Source organism: Lampris incognitus, chromosome 13 (assembly GCF_029633865.1).
Source record: "Lampris incognitus isolate fLamInc1 chromosome 13, fLamInc1.hap2, whole genome shotgun sequence".
In the NCBI taxonomy this organism is placed as follows: Eukaryota; Metazoa; Chordata; class Actinopteri; order Lampriformes; family Lampridae; genus Lampris; species Lampris incognitus.
The window spans coordinates 51,552,058-51,569,459 of NC_079223.1; the positions used below are offsets into that span (position 1 = coordinate 51,552,058).

Genomic DNA, 17,402 nt, shown 5'->3' on the forward strand with positions numbered 1-17,402 from the left:
CTTAAAAATGGTAAAACACATAATGATTTTGAATCACGTGGCCAAGAGGCAGCATGTATATAGAAAGTAGATGGGGGCCAAGAACTGAGCCTTGAGGAAAACCATGATTCAACTGAGCCATCGAGGCAGTAGAGTTAACCAGAATAACAGAAAAAGATCTGTTGGAGAGGTATGATTGTAATAAACTAAGAGTCGAGCCCTTGATGCCAACCCAGGTCTCCAAGCAATGTAAGAGGATATATCCTGTGATTGACTGTGTCAGAGGCAGCACTTAAGCCTAGAAGAACTAAACTCGAGCAGTCACCTCTGTGGGCAGTCAGCAGTTGGTCTTTAGTAGCCTTAACCAGAGCTATCTCGTTACTATGAAGTAGTGTTGTCACGATGCCAACATTTTTGTTTCGATACTGGTACTGTTAACCAAGACATGAATTTTGATACGTTTCGATACTTTTTTTTTAAAAAGGGGAAACACTCAAATGCCATTATTGTGCTTTATTTCAAACCTGGACAACATTTTCAGTCAAAACACAAACTTTTAGAACAATGAGAACAATAAATGAAATATATTAAAGCAATGGCATTTAATGTAAAATGACAATAATCTGGGTTAACTAAAATAGCAGCATAATCTCAAACTGTTCAGTTACCTCTAACCCAGCGTTTCCCAACCCAGTCCTCAAGGAACCCCTATCCTGCAGATTTTCATTATAACCCAGCATAGGTAGCCCTGCTTGTACTTACTCAACCAATTATCTCACAGCACTTAATTATGCTAGGTGTGCAACGTCTGACATAATTCATCGCTGATTGGTTGAATAACTACAAACAGGTATCTATTCAGGGTTGCAAAGAAAATCTGCAGGATAGGTGTTCCTTGAGGACTGGGTTGGGAAACGCTGCTCTAACCTATCCTAAATCTTGGCTGTGTAATCTTTTTTTTTTTTTTCTCAGTCAAGAAAAGTATTGTCAACTCGGCCATTGAGCTTTATCTTAATTCTGAACAAGAGCACTCTAAAACCAGACTGGAAACTGTTAAAAACACTATTAGTTTTCATAACAGATATTAATTGAGATTAAATTACTTTCTCCAGAACCTTAGATAAAAGACAATTTGGAGATTGGTCAGTAGTTACTTAAGGACAGGGGATCCAAATTAGGTTTCTTTAGCAATAAGTGAGCATGCTTATAACTGTCTGGGAAGGATCCAGAGGCCAGAGAATTATTAACAATTTGCAGAATAACGGGACTAGCAGTGGAAAATACCTCCTTCAGCAACTTAGTAGGAATGATGTCGAAGATGCGGGAGGGGAGTTCATGCTGGAGACTGTACTTTCTAGCACTGAAATTGTAATAGGTTGAAACTGGGTAGAAGGGTAGAATTAACTTGGGGAATGGAAAGAATGCAAGAGCCAGGCTGGATTTGGGACCTGATATTCTCCACCTTATTTACAAAATGAGTGAGAAATTTGTTGGACAGCTCAACATCAGGTTAAAAAAAGAAGTGGAGGGACCATTAATAACTGAATCAATTAACCTAAAGAGAACTTTAGGATTGTGGTTATTTCTAGATATCAATTCAGAGAAGTATGCTGACCTCGCATCCTTACCTGCTTTCTGGTAAATTAACATTTGGTTTTTAAGGGTGTTATGTGCTACTTCGGGCTTGGTTGACCTTCCATTGTCATTCAGATTTTCTACAGAGTCTTATTTAAGGGCTTGAGTGTGATCGTTCGGCCAGGGGCGGTTAGTTGATTTTTGTTTCCTAGTTTTAAATGGTGCAGTTTGGTAGAGGATGGATAGCCACTGATCATTGAATGAATTTAACAGTGCATGTGCATTGAGAGGGAATATAGTGGAATTACAGGAACAGTTAAAAGCTTCACAGAATTTAACTGCAGAAGCAGCATTGAAAATGCGAGAGTGTGTTGTAGGATAGCGACTAGGAATAGAGAGCTGTAGTGGAACTTTGAAAACAACAGCTTCATGGTCAGCTATAAGCATATCCACCAGATTAAAACACTGGAGAAAGAAACCAGATGAGAGTACAAGGTCTGAGATGTGACCTTTGGAATGTGTGGCCTCTTTAACAGACTGAATGAGGTTAAAAGAGTCTATAAGAGCCAAAAAATGTGAAGTGAGGGAATGGGAAGGACAACATACAGGATTATTAAAATCACCAAGAATAATCACCCTGTCATATTAAGGCATGACAGTGGATAGAAGCTCAGAAAACTCAGAAATAAAACAGAATTAGGGGGGCTATATAAGATGCAAAGTAAAGGGGAATGGCCAGCGATTAAGAAACTTAAAACCTCAAAGGAGATAAAATGACGAAAAGTAGCAGGATGGCACTTAAGACGTAATTTATTTAAAAAAAAAAAAACAGCTAGGCTTCCCCTTCTTCTAGAGGGCCTTAGAATATGAAAATATGCAAAATCAGGGAGCCTAGCCTCAGTCAATGGAACAGTTTCCCCTGGGGACAGCCATGTATTTCTCAGTAATCATAAAAAGGCCAGAATATTAGAAACAATAAAATCATTAATGATAAAGGACTTCTTACCAAGAGATTTCATATTCAAGAGGCCAACATTGTTTGGTGTCAAAGCAGAGTTAAAACCAATGGGAATACAGCAAATAGACCGTAAGTTGCAGATATTTGCTTCAGATATTACGTCGTTATTTTTACTACTATTAGATATGTCATGTGGATGAGAGCCCCGGGGCCTAATAATTATCTGTATGGGGAAAACTCCCGGTGAGAGGTTTAATGACAGATGAGACCAGTAGGAGGAGCTAGCAGGCAGAACAGTACTGTGGGGGGGGTTACCATAGACGGAAATGGAGGTTCCGGGAGGGAAGTGTGGGATGTAGACAGTCAGTCACGCGGCGATGACTGTAGGGGGTGCTGCAAGTTGGCTGCTAGCATTCGGCTACCCAGCCTGTTGGGGTGGACTCTGGAACATTTATTTGTCATTTGATTTCATGCACTTGCGTATATGAAATGAAATGACAAATAAATGTTCCTGATTCCTGAAGTTACATTAAAAGCAAACCTTCCAAGATGTCCTATATAATAAAGTGAATAAAGAGCTATATAACGAGTATGGACAGCATGTTAAATGTCCCACCAGGGACAAAAACACTCTGGGTCATTGCTACACAACATTAAAGGACACCTATCGCTCTGTTCCCCATGTATCCCTGGGACTGTAATCACTGTCTGATTCATTTTATCCCAACCTACAGGCAGAAACTAAAAGCTGCAAAGCCTGTGGTTAAAACTGTGAAGAAATGAACCAATGAGTCAAAACTTGGGTTCCAGGCCTGCCTCAACTGCACTGGCTGGAGTGTTTTTGAGGCTGCATCTACAGACTTGGACGAAGTTACTGACACTGTGACATCTTACATCAGCTTTCGTGAGGACATGTGTGTGCCCACCGAAACTTTCTGTACCTTCAACAGCAATAAGCCCCGGTTCACATCAAAACTCAGGCAGCTTCATCGGGCCAAAGAGGAAGCCTACAGGAGTGGAGATAGGATCCAGTAACACCAAGCCAGAAATACCCTCACAAAGGAGATCAGAGTGGCTCTGAAAAGTTGAAAAACAGGTGTCCTGACAACGACCCAGCATCAGTCTGGAGAGGTTTGAAAGACATTACGAACTACAGGAAACCATCCCTCCACACTGCAGGGAACCAGCAACTAGCTGACAATTTAAATGGGTTTTACTGCAGGTTTGATAAGCACACTTTAACACTAGAACAACCAAGACGGTCATTATGACCGTTTTGGATTTTCAAAGTTTGATAACTTTGTGGGGAAAAAAAAGATACAGACCTGCCGCTCCCTGAAAGCTCCTCAAATTTCATATATTTGTATTAAAATGAGTTTTAGATCAATTGCACAAAAAAAGTTATGATAAGATCTACCTAACCCGACCATGAGTGGTCAAAATATCCGCTTGTAATTTGTGCGTGATCGTGTGCATCATGTCAGTATTTATGACGTGCAATGGTCGCATCATTTCCTTCGTGAAGTTCGTTGCTGTGTCCTAGAAACACACTAGCGTCCTCCAGTGCAGAGAAATAGTGTAAACTTGATGTGTGATTATGTCCAACATGTCTGGTTACAGACGCCGTTAGACGCACCATGACTACCACCGAGGCGCTGCAGTATTTACAGGCATTGGACAGCAGCCATTTTAAATTGTTTAAAAATAGTATTAAGGTTGTTAAAATGTTAATTTTGGTGTCAGTTGTTTCCTAACAGACATACTAACATATGTAATGCATTAATATCTCAATTGGGTATTTATCTTGACGGAATATAGAGTTGAAAAACCACCAGCGGTCATGTTGACCATCCATGGTCGTTTTAGGTAGGAGTGAAATCCCAGTCGTTCTAGTGTTAGCACCCCTCACCCTCCCCGGCCACAACACACAACCAGCTGCTCTCCCTGCCAGCCACTCTGCCCTCCCCACCAACCCTCCACCCGCACTCAGGATCTGTGTTGAGGACATGCGCCAGCTCTTCCAGACACAGAAGTCCAGGAAGGCACTGGGCCTGGATGATGTGTCACCCCCTGTCTGGAAGTCTGTGCTGACCAGCTGGTCCCCATTTTCACACTGATCAACAGATCACTGGAGCCGTGTGAAGTCCCCTCCTGTTTCAAAAGCTTCACTATCATCCTGGTCCCCAAGAAACCTCGTATCACAGCATTAAATGACTACAGGCCCATTGCCCCTTAATGTCTGTGGTCATGAAACCCTTTGAGAGACTGGTATTGGCCCACCTGAAGGAAATCACAGGCCCCCTGCTTGACCCCTGCAGTTTGCCTACCAGGAAAACAGGTCAGTGGAGGATGCAGTCGACATGGGACTGCACTACATCTTCCAACACCTCAACTCCCCTGGGACACACGCACAAGGGTGCTGTTTGTGAACTTCAGCTCAGTGTTCAACACTATCATCCCAGGTAGCCTCCACTCCAAACTCACCCAGCTCACTGCACCAGCCCCCATCTGCCAGTGGATTAAAACTTCATGACAGGCAGGAGGCAGTTGGTGAGAATTGGGAAAATCACATCCAGTACCCGAACAATCAGTACTGGTGCCCCCTAGGGATGTGTGCTCTCCCCTCTACTCTTCTCCCTCTACACAAATGATGCACCTCAGGTGACCCGTCTGTTAAACTCCTGATATATGTGGACGACGCAACCATCATTGGCCTTATCTGGGATGGTGATGAGTCTGCATATAGACAAGAAGTTGATCAGCTGGCCATAACAACCTGGAGCTGAACATGCTCAAATTAGTGGCGATAACAGTGGGTTTCAGGAGGAGTCCCCCAACATTGCCCCCTCCCCCCATCATACTCAACAGCATGGTGTCTGTGGTGAAAACCTACAGATTTCTGGGTTCCACAATCTCCCAGGACCTAAGGTGGGCATCCAACATAGACACAATCATCAAAAAGGCCCAGCAGAGGATGTACTTTCTCTGCCAGCTCAGGGAGTTCAACCTGCCTCAGGAACTGCTGATTCAGTTCTACACTGCAATAATCCAGTCGGTCCTCTGAACATCCATCACTGTCTGGTTTGGTTCGGTCACCAAACAGGACAGGGACAGAGTACAACGGACAGGTAAGTCTGCAAAGAAAATTATTGGTGCCAACCTGCCCTCCATTCAGGACTTATACACCTCCAGACTCAGTAAACGGGCAGGCAACATCACTGCAGACCCATCACACCCTGGTCATAACCTGTTCCAACTCGTCCCCTATGGTCGGCGCTACAGAGCACTGTACCCCAAAACAACCAGATATAAAAACAGTTTCTTTCCGTGGGCTGTCATTCAAATGAACACTTAACACTGTCAATAAATCCAACAATGTTGTATGTACTGTACTGCACATGTTCTATATACTGTACTGTACATGTATATACTGTACTGCACATGTTGTCTATACTGTACTGTACATGTATATACTGTACTGTATATGTTGTACTGTACTTCACATGTTGTCTATACTGTACTGTACATGTTGTATACACTGTACTGCACATGTTGTATATACTGTACTGTACATGTTGTACATACTGTACTGTACATTGTATGTATACTGGTAGGCTCTGTCATGTACATCTACCTCAGGCATGTATGTCAGTAAGCTGCTAACATGTATTTCAGCATCTCTGATATATTCTCTGCACCATTGCACCTTATCACCTCTTATTTCACCTGTATAAGTCAGTCCTTGTGTACATATGTGAAGATTGTTGTGTTGTTATTCTATGTTAAGTACTGTGAGAGAGCCACAAAACCAGAGTCACATTCCATGTAGTGCAAACCTACATGGCCAATAAACATGATTCTGATTCTATAAGGAAACTGGATTTCATTGTAAGAGAGGTGACCTTTCTGTTTTCAATGGTTTATTTTTCTCAAGCTCTAACCAACTCTGTGTGATAATGTAAAGCTGTGTGGTTGAAAGGCTGTTCGCACCATAATATTTGTGTTTTTTCAACTGACTGTGCTGACACTCTGTTTTTTCCCCCTCTAAAGCTATATTTGAGGAACTTCAGTCTCTGGATTGTTTCCTGGCAGAACTGTACAAGTGAGTTTCCCATTGTACTGGCACACACACACACACACACACGCACACGCACGCACGCACAAAACCTTTACCCTCATAGTCTCAGTCTGTGCCACTAATACAACTATAACAGGATCACTTCTATTTGACTTGCATTCAGATGGCTGTTTAACAGCCACCTCTTGCATATCCAGCTGATCATATCTCGCTGATCATATCTAGCTGATCATATCCAGCTGATCGTATCCAGCTGATCATATCTCACTGATCATATCTAGCTGATCCCAAGAAGCTGAATCACTTCATCTGGACCTGGATTACTGAGCATGCATCAAGACATGTTAACAAATGTTAATCAGATTTGACTCAGGACAAGCTAATGCTATGTTTTGTTCATGATGGTTGTCTAAAAAAGGGTGATATGCACATCAGCCTTTAACATATAATGATGAAGTTATGCATTTTCAGAAACAGACCTCTTGTCAGAGTATCCATGCTTATAAAAATACAGAAACATGTTTTAGACAAAAACAAGTTTTCTGTCATTTAAGTACCCATTCAGGTAGTTCAGTAAGTAATGCAGCAATACGCCTTTACTTCCTAATCTCCCACCATGTGATTAGGGAAGACATCCATCAAAACTGGACTCTGTCCCAATGCAGTTGTCATGTGTCCACAGGCATCTCGACAGCAGCAGCAATGAGAGGCCAGACATCAGCTCGCTGCAGAAGAGGATAAAGGTACAGTTTCATTTCCTAACACACGTACACAACCTCAGCCAATAAACATGACTTTATTGCATTTTCCTTGTGTGCTTCGGCCCAGGCTCACCCAGCGCTCTCTGTCTCCACCAGAAAGTCACCCACGACATGGACATGTGCTACGGCATGATGGGTAGCCTGTTCCGCAGTGGCTCCAGACAGACACTGTTTGCTTCCCAAGTGATGCGGTACGCAGACCTGTACGCTGCCTCCTTCATTAACCTGCTGTACTACCCCTTCAGTTACCTGTTCAGAGCTGCACATGTCCTGGTGAGTGCCAGACGCGAGGAGCGGGACTGTCTGGACATGTGCTCCTTTTGCTTCTTCTTGATACTATTAAAAGCCCCATTAAACCGGGATTAGCCCTCGCAAGGGGAGGTGCTGTTTGTCTTTCTGAATGTCTTTCTGAGGAATTCTAGCTGTCCATTTGTTAGAGGATAAAGGTTTGCTGTAACTTCCCCAAAAGTACTACACATAGTCGGGTTGTAATGATCACTATTGCAGTCAGTTGTGCTGGTCTATAATCGGGGTAGAAAGCTCCACTGCACAAGACAGTCATGGGACCTGCCAGGGTAAATGTAATCCAGCAAAGGCAACTGAAGATCTTTGTCTTAATCTAACTACAGTTCCCTGAATAGGTCTAAGGATGTTCTGGACAGATAAACTTCTCATTTGGAAATTTCCTTTAGTTTTTCTGTTGTCCTGTTTCTCAGATATAAAATATATTTTCTGGTTCATAAAACTAAAGCTGACACCCCTCCCATGTCTTATAAACTCCCAGGTTCCAACATGTATTTCCGACAGAAAGGCCTATATTGTTAGTCTCGTTACTAAAACCGTGTGCTCCTCTGCATTAACTGAGAATAAACTATAGAGATGAGGTATTTATCCATAGAGTAGTTACTGTGTATGGGGATGCTAATAGAAGATAAGCTAACCACAAGTTATCCATAGAGTAGTTACTGTGTATGGGGATGCTAATAGAAGATAAGCTAACCACAAGTTATCCATAGAGTAGTTACTGTGTATGGGGATGCTAATAGAAGATAAGCTAACCACAAGTTATCCATAGAGTAGTTACTGTGTATGGGGATGCTAATAGAAGATAAGCTAACCACAAATTATCCATAGAGTAGTTACTGTGTATGGGGATGCTAATAGAATGTAAGCTAACCACAAGTTATCCATAGAGTAGTTACTGTGTATGGGGATACTAATAGAAGGTAAGCTAACCACAAGTTATCCATAGAGTAGTTACTGTGTATGGGGATGCTAATAGAAGGTAAGCTAACCACAAGTTATCCATAGAGTAGTTACTGTGTATGGGGATACTAATAGAAGGTAAGCTAACCACAAATTATCCATTCCATAGAGTAGTTACTGTGTATGGGGATACTAATAGAAGGTAAGCTAACCACAAGTTATCCATAGAGTAGTTACTGTGTATGAGGATGCTAATAGAAGGTAAGCTAACCACAAGTTATCCACAGAGTAGTTACTGTGTATGGGGATACTAATAGAAGGTAAGCTAACCACAAATTATCCATTCCATAGAGTAGTTACTGTGTATGGGGATATTAATAGAAGGTAAGCTAACCACAAGTTATCCATAGAGTAGTTACTGTGTATGAGGATGCTAATAGAAGATAAGCTAACCACAAATTATCCATTCCATAGAGTAGTTACTGTGTATGAGGATGCTAATAGAAGATAAGCTAACCACAAATTATCCATTCCATAGAGTAGTTACTGTGTATGGGGATACTAATAGAAGGTAAGCTAACCACAAGTTATCCATAGAGTAGTTACTGTGTATGGGGATGCTAATAGAAGGTAAGCTAACCACAAGTTATCCATAGAGTAGTTACTGTGTATGGGGATACTAATAGAAGGTGAGCCAACCACAAGTTAAAGGGAAATTCTGGTATAGTTATCGTGGATGATATGCTAATTTTGAACTCTACCTGAATTTATAGAAGCACAAAAAATACAGTTTTGGTTGAGAAAAATGGCATTTTTCTAATTACAGTCAGGTTCTGAAGAGTTTCAGTCATTCCTACAATACCCAAAATTCATTTGTCAACGCTGAAGTCAAAGATCAACAGGGGTTCTGGAAGGTCTGGACAGTCAAGAATTTGTGTCGATAAATGCATCAGGCAAAAATCACCATCTCCACACACACATGCCTCTCCTGTATGTGCTCTCCCTTTCAGATGCCCCACGAGTCGACAGTAGAACACACCCACGTGAACTTCAACGACACCGAGTCACCCCTGGCAACGCGAAATCGTCACGACGTGGACCTGAAGGAGTTTGACTGCAAACGTCACCAGCTGACGCGCTCCATCAGCGAGATCCAGCCCCCGCACCTCTTTCCCCAGACCCCCCAGGAGATCACCCACTGCCACGATGAGGATGATGATGAGGAGGAGGAAGAAGAATAGCTGGACCGATACAGAAAAAGAGTGACGGAAGATTGAGGGAGTCAGAAAGGGGGACCTGAGAGGAACTTGTGGATTTAATAGAGATAGATAGAGGAAGCTGGAAGATAAGTTTTGAAGAATTCATTCATTCATTTTTTATTTGTTTTTCTCAGTTAATAACTGCTTCCATCAAGGGAATAGATAGAGAATTCACAACTTAGCTTTGTTAAGTTCCTGGTAGAGGAACTCAGGTGAGTCTAGACGTTCATAATGAAAGGAAACTGAAGAAGTTGAGACAGAGGAGCCGCCTATTGCAGGTTGTGCTCATGCTGTTATTTGATCTTCTGACTATGATGAGATTTATTTTTTACTCAGTTAGATTATATTTCTAAATAGGTAATCTTCAGCCACGGGGGTGTCTGTAGCTTTATCAGCCATTAAAGCTTAATGGAGTATTCAGTACGCCATGCTCAGTGGCCTGCTGCTCTGTTCTGCACTGCCGTACCGCTCTGCTGTAAAATAAGACTGAACAAAGTGTAAAGGTGAACTCTGGGGGACTCATTTGAGTATAGTAATGATTTATGAAACTTGCGCTTGGATATTTTTAGTCACAGGATGGTTTTGCTTGCTTCAGGAAGGTGTTTATGGTCAGGGGCAAAGCTAGTATTTACTGTGGTGGTGAGCTGTATCAGGAGGAACATGCCAGTTAGGTTTCATATTACACAGTGCTGGCTGACTGAAGAATCCTGCTTCATGCCTGCCATTGCTTTACCATCGCAGAGGAAACTCCTCCTTCACCCAGAGCTGCCATATTTCACTATTCCGTTCAAATACCACAATTCCCAGAAATCCACATTCCTCAGATCCACAACAGTGTGGCATAAAATGGAGGGCAGAACTTAAAAGCCTCATTTCTGTAAGGTCCAGCAGTGACATCTGTTTCCACAGTGGAGAAGTGTTTAGCCCAGATATTATGCCCTTTTTCATGTTCACTGATTGTAAAACTGGCACTGCCTTATTCTGCCAGTACAGACTGCCGACTGTCACATACAAGTCTTTTTTTTGTGTGGCATTTTTTTAATGTCTGTATTCATAAACCGTTAGTCCCTGTGGTTTTTCCGGTTCTAGACCACTGGGGCTGGTGCCATTACAGGGAGACGGGGTTTGATGTAAAAATCTGTCTGCCAAACTGCAGAAGGAGCATCCAAGCAGCCTTCACCGTCTTCAGCCGAAACCACCTGCAGGTCTGTCGGTGTCAGACTGGTCTGTCGACTTGGTTGGCCATCTGGCTAACACAGGCGTTATACATGTAAACTGCTAATAAGACCCGTTCGGGTAGCCGAGCGGTTAGTGACGTCGCCTTGTGGTGCAGTACCCGCCGTATCGAATCCCGCACCGGGCAAGAAAATAACAAGCGGTTACATAAACACACACACACACACCGTGGTGATGTTGTTAGCTGACAACATGGCCCTGTGTCGGAGGCCGCGTTGAGCAACAGCTGCGTGGCTTCTCTGTAACTCGGCATTTCTGCTGTTAAGACGCGAGCCCAGATCATCTGCCAGCGTGCCTGGGCGGTACCGGCTCAGCGACCAAGACGGCCGCTCTGGCTGTGCGAACTTCAACATAAAGGATAAACGGACCGGCCGCGCCCTCCGGGCTCCTACACGTGCTAACATTTGCAGGGGTTTCACATCGGCTGCACACGAAAAGTTACCATAACATCCGCCTAAAACGACCACGAGCGGTGCAAAAGACGGCTCGTCACTAGCGCGCGATGGTGTGCATCGTGACAGTATTTGTGACGTGTGTTGGTGGCGTCATTTCCTTCGTGAAGTTCGTAGCTGTGTCCTAGAAAGACACTAGCGCCCCCCAGTGGAGAGAAATAGTCTAAACTTGATGTGTGAATATGTCCAACATGACTCCCACCGAGGCGCTGCAGTATTTACAGGCGTTGGACAGCGGCCATTTTAAATTGTTTAAAAATAGTATTAAAGTTGTTAAAATGTTGATTTCGGTGTCAGTTAGTTTCCTAATATACTAACATATGTGATGCATTAATATCTCAACTGGGTATTTATCTTGACACAATGTAGAGTTTAAAAAACGTCGTTCTAGTAGTTAAGTTCCAGTCGTTGTTTGGCACTGCTTCAATATTTATTTAGTTTTTTTTACATGTCACGTTTTAGGGGCCTTGTTACGTTTGTTAGATCAGCAATATGTGTTTTCCCTTTTGCTCTTCAGGTCATATTTTCACTTTTTCAATTTTGCTATTCAAGTTCAACCATGTCTGTGTGAAGTTTAAATTGTTTAGAAATAGTATTTAAGTTGTTACTATGTTAATTTTGGTGCCAGTTAGTTTCACAACAGACATACTAACATATGTAATGCATTAATATCTCAACTGGGTATTGATCTTGACACAATGTAGAGTTTAAACACCAGCCGTAATTTTGACCGCCCATGGTCGTTTGAGGTAGGAATGAAATCTCGGGTTTAAGGAGGCATAATCCCACTAAGCTTTTACACTGCTGACTGTCTTTCACTGCCTGTGTGACTGCCATCAGAAGAACGGAGAGTATTTAGCATGAGCTGCGCATACTTGGTATTTGCCTCATCCTGTTCAGTTTATCCCCTGGTGTGGGTCATAGGTTGTCCAGTTTAGTCCCTGGTGTGGGTCATAGGTTGTTCAGTTTATCCCCTGGTGTGAGTCATAGGTTGTTCAGTTTAGTCCCTGGTGTGGGTCATAGGTTGTTCAGTTTAGTCCCTGGTGTGGGTCACAGGTTGTTCAGTTTATCCCCTGGTGTGGGTCATAGGTTGTTCAGTTTAGTCCCTGGTGTGGCTCATAGGTTGTTCAGTTTAGTCCCTGGTGTGGGTCATAGGTTGTTCAGTTCATCCCCTGGTGTGGGTCATAGGTTGTTCAGTTTATCCCCTGGTGTGGGTCATAGGTTGTTCAGTTTATCCCTTGGTGTGAGTCATAGGTTGTTCAGTTTAGTCCCTGGTGTGGGTCATAGGTTGTTCGGTTTAGTCCCTGGTGTGGGTCATAGGTTGTTCAGTTTAGTCCCTGGTGTGGGTCACAGGTTGTTCAGTTTAGTCCCTGGTGTGGGTCACAGGTTGTTCAGTTTATCCCCTGGTGTGGCTCATAGGTTGTTCAGTTTATCCCCTGGTGTGGGTCACAGGTTGTTCAGTTTAGTCCCTGGTGTGGGTCACAGGTTGTTCAGTTTAGTCCCTGGTGTGGGTCATAGGTTGTTCAGTTTAGTCCCTGGTGTGGGTCATAGGTTGTTCAGTTTAGTCCCTGGTGTGGGTCACAGGTTGTTCAGTTTAGTCCCTGGTGTGGGTCACAGGTTGTTCAGTTTATCCCCTGGTGTGGGTCATAGGTTGTTCAGTTTAGTCCCTGGTGTGGGTCATAGGTTGTTCAGTTTATCCCCTGGTGTGGGTCACAGGTTGTTCAGTTATCCCCTGGTGTGGGTCATAGGTTGTTCAGTTTATCCCCTGGTGTGAGTCATAGGTTGTTCAGTTCATCCCCTGGTGTGGGTCATAGGTTGTTCAGTTCATCCCCTGGTGTGGGTCATAGGTTGTTCAGTTTATCCCCTGGTGTGGGTCATAGGTTGTTCAGTTTATCCCTTGGTGTGAGTCATAGGTTGTTCAGTTTAGTCCCTGGTGTGGGTCATAGGTTGTTCAGTTTAGTCCCTGGTGTGGGTCATAGGTTGTTCAGTTCATCCCCTGGTGTGGGTCATAGGTTGTTCAGTTTAGTCCCTGGTGTAGGTCATAGGTTGTTCAGTTTAGTCCCTGGTGTGGGTCACAGGTTCTTCAGTTTAGTCCCTGGTGTGGGTCACAGGTTGTTCAGTTTATCCCCTGGTGTGGCTCATAGGTTGTTCAGTTTATCCCCTGGTGTGGGTCACAGGTTGTTCAGTTTAGTCCCTGGTGTGGGTCACAGGTTGTTCAGTTATCCCCTGGTGTGGGTCATAGGTTGTTCAGTTTATCCCCTGGTGTGGGTCATAGGTTGTTCAGTGTAGTCCCTTGGTGTGAGTCATAGGTTGTTCAGTTTAGTCCCTGGTGTGGGTCATAGGTTGTTCAGTTTATCCCCTGGTGTGGGTCATAGGTTGTTCAGTTTAGTCCCTGGTGTGGGTCATAGGTTGTTCAGTTCATCCCCTGGTGTGGGTCATAGGTTGTTCAGTTTAGTCCCTGGTGTAGGTCATAGGTTGTTCAGTTTAGTCCCTGGTGTGGGTCACAGGTTCTTCAGTTTAGTCCCTGGTGTGGGTCACAGGTTGTTCAGTTATCCCCTGGTGTGGGTCATAGGTTGTTCAGTTTAGTCCCTGGTGTGGGTCATAGGTTGTTCAGTTTGTCCCCTGGTGTGGGGCACAGGTTGTTCAGTTTAGTCCCTGGTGTGGGTCACAGGTTGTTCAGTTTAGTCCCTGGTGTGGGTCACAGGTTGTTCAGTTATCCCCTGGTGTGGGTCATAGGTTGTTCAGTTTAGTCCCTGGTGTGGGTCATAGGTTGTTCAGTTTGTCCCCTGGTGTGGGGCACAGGTTGTTCAGTTTAGTCCCTGGTGTGGGTCACAGGTTGTTCAGTTTAGTCCCTGGTGTGGGTCACAGGTTGGTCAGATTATCCCCTGGTGTGGGTCATAGGTTGTTCAGTTTATCCCCTGGTGTGGGTCACAGGTTGTTCAGTTTAGTCCCTGGTGTGGGTCACAGGTTGTTCAGATTATCCCCTGGTGTGGGTCATAGGTTGTTCAGTTTAGTCCCTGGTGTGGGTCATAGGTTGTTCAGTTTAGTCCCTGGTGTGGGTCACAGGTTGTTCAGTTTATCCCCTGGTGTGGCTCATAGGTTGTTCAGTTTATCCCCTGGTGTGGGTCATAGGTTGTTCAGTTTAGTCCCTGGTGTGGGTCATAGGTTGTTCAGTTCATCCCCTGGTGTGGGTCATAGGTTGTTCAGTTTAGTCCCTGGTGTGGGTCATAGGTTGTTCAGTTTATCCCCTGGTGTGAGTCATAGGTTGTTCAGTTTAGTCCCTGGTGTGGGTTATAGGTTGTTCAGTTTGTCCCCTGGTGTGGGTCATAGGTTGTTCAGTTCATCCCCTGGTGTGGGTCACAGGTTGTTCAGTTCATCCCCTGGTGTGGGTCACAAGTTGTTCAGTTTAGTCCCTGGTGTGGGTCACAAGTTGTTCAGTTTAGTCCCTGGTGTGGGTCATAGGTTGTTCAGTTTAGTCCCTGGTGTGGGTCACAGTTTGTTCAGTTTAGTCCCTGCTGTGGGTCACAGGTTGTTCAGTTTAGTCCCTGGTGTGGGCCATAGGTTGATCAGTTTATCCCTTGGTGTGGGTCACAGGTTGTTCAGTTTAGTCCCTGGTGTGGGTCACAGGTTGTTCAGTTTAGTCCCTGGTGTGGGTCATAGGTTGTTCAGTTCATCCCCTGGTGTGGGTCATAGGTTGTTCAGTTTAGTCCCTGGTGTGGGTCATAGGTTGTTCAGTTTATCCCCTGGTGTGAGTCATAGGTTGTTCAGTTTACTCCCTGGTGTGGGTCATAGGTTGTTCAGTTTGTCCCCTGGTGTGGGTCATAGGTTGTTCAGTTCATCCCCTGGTGTGGGTCACAGGTTGTTCAGTTCATCCCCTGGTGTGGGTCACAAGTTGTTCAGTTTAGTCCCTGGTGTGGGTCACAAGTTGTTCAGTTTAGTCCCTGGCGTGGGTCATAGGTTGTTCAGTTTAGTCCCTGGTGTGGGTCACAGTTTGTTCAGTTTAGTCCCTGCTGTGGGTCACAGGTTGTTCAGTTTAGTCCCTGGTGTGGGCCATAGGTTGATCAGTTTATCCCTTGGTGTGGGTTACAGTTTGTTCAGTTTAGTCCCTGGTGTGGGTCACAGGTTGTTCAGTTTAGTCCCTGGTGTGGGTCATAGGTTGTTCAGTTTAGTCCCTGGTGTGGGTCACAGGTTGTTCAGTTTAGTCCCTGGTGTGGGTCACAGGTTGTTCAGTTTAGTCCCTGGTGTGGGTCACAGGTTGTTCAGATGTGCTACAGTGCAGTAAGATGTGGTCAGGTGGTTTATTTCTGACCTTACTGAGAACCGTCACACTATTATGGGATGTACGTGGGTCCTGTTGAGTCAGTATGGGAGCAATAGCTGCTGCTGAGAGAACCGTTTCAACACGAGCCACGTTTCTTTGTGGATTTTGCCAAAGCGAGCAGCACCAAATGAATGTTTGCTTTAATTTACATGTTTCATATGCAAATGATTACGAGTCCTTTTGCATGTAGTTTTATTTCCTTTTCATTTTATGACGATGAGTGTGCAGTGAGAAAATCCCTGATTTAAGCAAGTCAACCATAAATACTCGTGTTTGATTGACAGATGAATTTTGTGCGTTTGATGCATGGTTCACGAGTTACATTTTGTATTTCTAGTTGTTGGCTTTACTTCCAGTAATGTTACAAAACAGGGACTCTCCAATAAAGATGTTTTATAAGTCAGTCAAGTCAAGTACACTTTATTTGTATGGCCCAATACATCCTGTTCTTATAGACCCTCATGTCACATCAGGAACACTACTACTACTACTACTACTACTACTACTACTACCACTATTACTACCACTACCATGTCTGTGAATGGTCTCATTCATCCAGGTCATGGTTATCCAAAGGAGTTGAATCAAGTGCAACTGGACTTGGTATATATCCGTGAAGACGTTTCGCCTCTCATCCAAGAGGCTTCCTCACTTCGTGCCTTTCTGACTAGACCAAGCTAGTCTGACTGGCTGCTGATGAGACTCAGCATTTATCCTCTTACCACTACTACTACTACTACCACTACCACTACTACTACTACTACTACCACTACTACTACTGCTGCTACTACTACTACTACTACTACTACTACTACCATTACTACTACCACTAACACTACTATTATTACTACTACTACTACCACTACTTGGCTGCTCCCGTTAGGGGGCGCCACAGCTGATCATCCTTTTCCATCTCTTCCTGTCCTCTGCATCTTCCTGTGTCACACCAGCCACCTGCATGTCCTCCCTCACCACATCCATAAACCTCCTTTTTGGCCTTCCTCTTCTCCTCCTCCCTGGCAGCTCCATATTCAGCATCCTTCTCCCAGTATACCCAGCATCTCTCCTCCACACATGTCCAAACCATCTCAATCTTGTCTCTCTTGCTTTGTCTCCAAACCGTCCAACCTGAGCTGTCCCTCTAATATAATCGTTCCTAATCCCGTCCTTCTTCATCACTCCCTGTGAAAATCTTATCATCTTCATCTCTGCCACCTCCAGCTCCACCTCCTGTCTTTTCATCAGTGCCACTGTCCATACAAACCATACAACATAGCTGGTCTCACCACCATCTTGTAAACCTTCCCTTTAACTCGTGCTGGTACCCTTCTGTCACAAATCACTCCTGACACTCTTCTCCACCCACTCCACCCTGCCTGCACTCTCTTCTTCACCTCTCTACTACACTCCCCGTTACTCTGGACAGTTGACCCCAAGTATTTAAACTCAAATGCCTTCATCACCTCCACTCCTTGCATCCTCACCGTTCCACTGTCCTCCCTCTCATTCACGCATAGGTATTCCGTCTTGCTCCTACTGACTTTCCTTCCTCTTCTCTCCAGTGCATACCTCCACCT

The 17,402-nt window shown here is 44.2% G+C and overlaps 1 protein-coding gene across 1 annotated transcript in view; it reads left to right on the top strand.

Moving 5' to 3' along the window:
- The window catches only part of nt5c2a (5'-nucleotidase, cytosolic IIa), a 29,831-nt gene extending 19,713 nt beyond the window's left edge, over positions 1-10,118 (top strand). Inside the window, exons 14-17 of the mRNA XM_056291663.1 lie at positions 6,563-6,614; positions 7,273-7,333; positions 7,448-7,624; positions 9,568-10,118. Coding sequence (XP_056147638.1) covers positions 6,563-6,614; positions 7,273-7,333; positions 7,448-7,624; positions 9,568-9,798 — 521 coding nt within the window. The 3' untranslated portion in view covers positions 9,799-10,118. The remainder of the gene's footprint in view (positions 1-6,562; positions 6,615-7,272; positions 7,334-7,447; positions 7,625-9,567) is intronic.
- The last annotated feature ends 7,284 nt before the right edge of the window (positions 10,119-17,402 follow it).